Raw genomic sequence first — 2376 nt, 5'->3', positions numbered from 1 at the left:
TCAATCTATTTACTATATTATTTTACATTATTATATATCTTATATTTCTATATATACTATCTTATAGTATCTTCATTCTATATACTATCTTCATACATTTATCTCATATATATCTATACTATCTACTATCTTATTATTATATATATATTATTCTTCTCTATATTCTATACTATTATATATATACTCTATACTATACATTGTCTTACCTATTATACTTTACTATATATATATCTATACTTATATACTATACTTCATCTATATATCTACTATACTACTATACATGCTTTGTATTCATTCTGTATTTCAAGATATCATTCTGACTAATATACTCATTTTTATTTCACATTTACTATTAATATATTAATCATTATATTATTTTATTTTCTCTAATCTTATAGTATTAAGTGCAGGGTTTAGTCTAGACTTGTTTTAAATGCCTTGAAATTACTAATTTTTTTTTCTTAGATTTAACTATTTGATATTACATACTCTCTGTTACTCTCTTATGCAGACCCCTGCAAAATGAAAACTAGGAAAATTCAGCTGCCGGCGTTGAAGTCGAGCCAGATAAAAAAAAGTGACTAATGCTTGAAAAACACTTGGCAGAAGGGGGCTCCGATTTTTGTCTATTTTATTATTATAACTATAAACTTGTTTTTTTTTCAGTGTTTTATGTTGTGGTGTGGAAAGAGATGTATTTTCAAGCAAAGATGTAGAATGTAAGATACAAAGAAGACCATTTTTTCCCCCAAAAGTTCTTCTATGTTTTGTCTGTTTTACTTCTTATCCTTCTTCTTTTTTTGTTTCTGTTTGTTTTTCTGTTGTTTTTGTCTTTCTCTCATCTTGTCTGTCTCTTCTCGCGTCTTCTCTCCTTTGTTTCCTCTCTGTCTGTTTCTTTCTCTCTGTCTTCCTCTTCTCTCTCGTCTTCGTCTCTCTCTCTCTTCTTCTCTTCTGCTTCGTCTCTCTCTGTCTTCTTCCTTCTTCTTCTCTCTCTCTCTCTCTCTCTGTCTCTCTCTCTCTGTCTCTGTCTCTGTCTCTGTCTCTGTCTCTCTCTCCTGTCTCTGTCTCTGTCTCCTGTCTCTGTCTCTCTGTCTCTGTCTCTCCTGTCTGTCTGTCTGTCTCTCTCTCTCTCTCTCTCTCTCTCTCTCTCTCTCTCTCTCTCTCTCTCTCTCTCTCTCTCTCTCTCTCTCTCTCTCTCTCTCTGTCTCTGTCAGGTACTTGTTATCACTGTTGTCCACCAATTTGTCCATGGTTTGGTTGACTTAAACTCATGGTCTGGTTGCACTGTTTATTGATGGAGGTTGAAATGGCCGGCTTGTGTGGAAGTAGAGACCTGGGCAGTGGGTAAGCCTGGAATGGCAAGGGCCTGGAGGGTGGCCCCCGGGAGGAGGCAGCGTCTGAGAGGGACCATGACTCGAAGTAGAGTGGTTGTAAGGGTCAAGGTAACGGGCAGAGATCATGAGAGATGTGAGAGTGGCTTAGATCAGTACGGCGGCGATGCCATTGGCAAGCACCATAATTGGTCACCCCTGCTAGTTGGAGGGCGTCACATTGAAGGCGTCTGACCACTCAGACTCTGTCTGTCTCTCTCTCTCTCTCTCTCTCTCTCTCTCTCTCTCTCTCTCTCTCTCTCTCTCTCTCTCTCTCTCTCTCTCTCTCTCTCTCTCTCTCTCTCTCTCTCTCTCTCGCTCTCTCTCTGTAATGGATGCTTCTGAACAGTAGTTATGACTGGTTGGCAATGATAGTGGTTATGATGGCTTGACTCTTTATTAATAATAGTACACCACAGTAAGGGAACACACGAGATGATGTCTTAGGGTAAAGGGCAGAGAGCAGGTTCATGCTTCTGGCCAGCCAGCCCTAGGGCTTCGGATGGACCGACCTTATCATTCTCGACACAAGTAGTGAGCGTCAAATGAACACGTGGCGTAGAAGGAATAATGGTGCAGCTGGGGGAAATGTAGGAGCAGCTGCAGGAAGTATGGGGGAGTGAGGTGAGGTCTGTTAATGACCCTCCACATACCCTCCATATTGCTCAGCCACCTACTCATGGCTCGCCCTCGAGGCACCTTAGATTTGCCTCAAGGGTGACCCAACTTTGGCTTGTTTTTACTTTATTTTCATCTTTTTTTTTTTTTCGTTTTGTGTTTTACTTTCCCAAGATAAGAAAAAAAAAAAATGTGAGGGAGATGTCAGTAGTGATTCTCATGGACCTGGATGTAAAATTGTACATCAGCGAGTGTGAGTGTGTGAGTGAGCGAGCAGAAAATGTATCACAAACATGAAGATTAACGTTAAATATAACAAACTGTGATGAATTAGGAATGATATTAATACAAAATTATTTCAACTACTACATTGAATTCAACATTTAAT

The 2376-nt window shown here is 39.1% G+C and overlaps 1 protein-coding gene across 1 annotated transcript in view; it reads left to right on the top strand.

Moving 5' to 3' along the window:
* Positions 1 to 526, top strand: part of LOC119575958 (hepatocyte growth factor-regulated tyrosine kinase substrate-like) — a 21247-nt gene extending 20721 nt beyond the window's left edge. The window contains exon 8 of the mRNA XM_037923491.1: positions 512 to 526. Coding sequence (XP_037779419.1) covers positions 512 to 526 — 15 coding nt within the window. The remainder of the gene's footprint in view (positions 1 to 511) is intronic.
* The last annotated feature ends 1850 nt before the right edge of the window (positions 527 to 2376 follow it).

Source organism: Penaeus monodon, chromosome 8 (genome assembly GCF_015228065.2).
Source record: "Penaeus monodon isolate SGIC_2016 chromosome 8, NSTDA_Pmon_1, whole genome shotgun sequence".
Lineage (NCBI taxonomy): Eukaryota > Metazoa > Arthropoda > Malacostraca > Decapoda > Penaeidae > Penaeus > Penaeus monodon.
The sequence above is the reverse complement of the archived record's forward strand: the minus strand, read 5'-3'. Positions and strand labels throughout refer to the sequence as shown.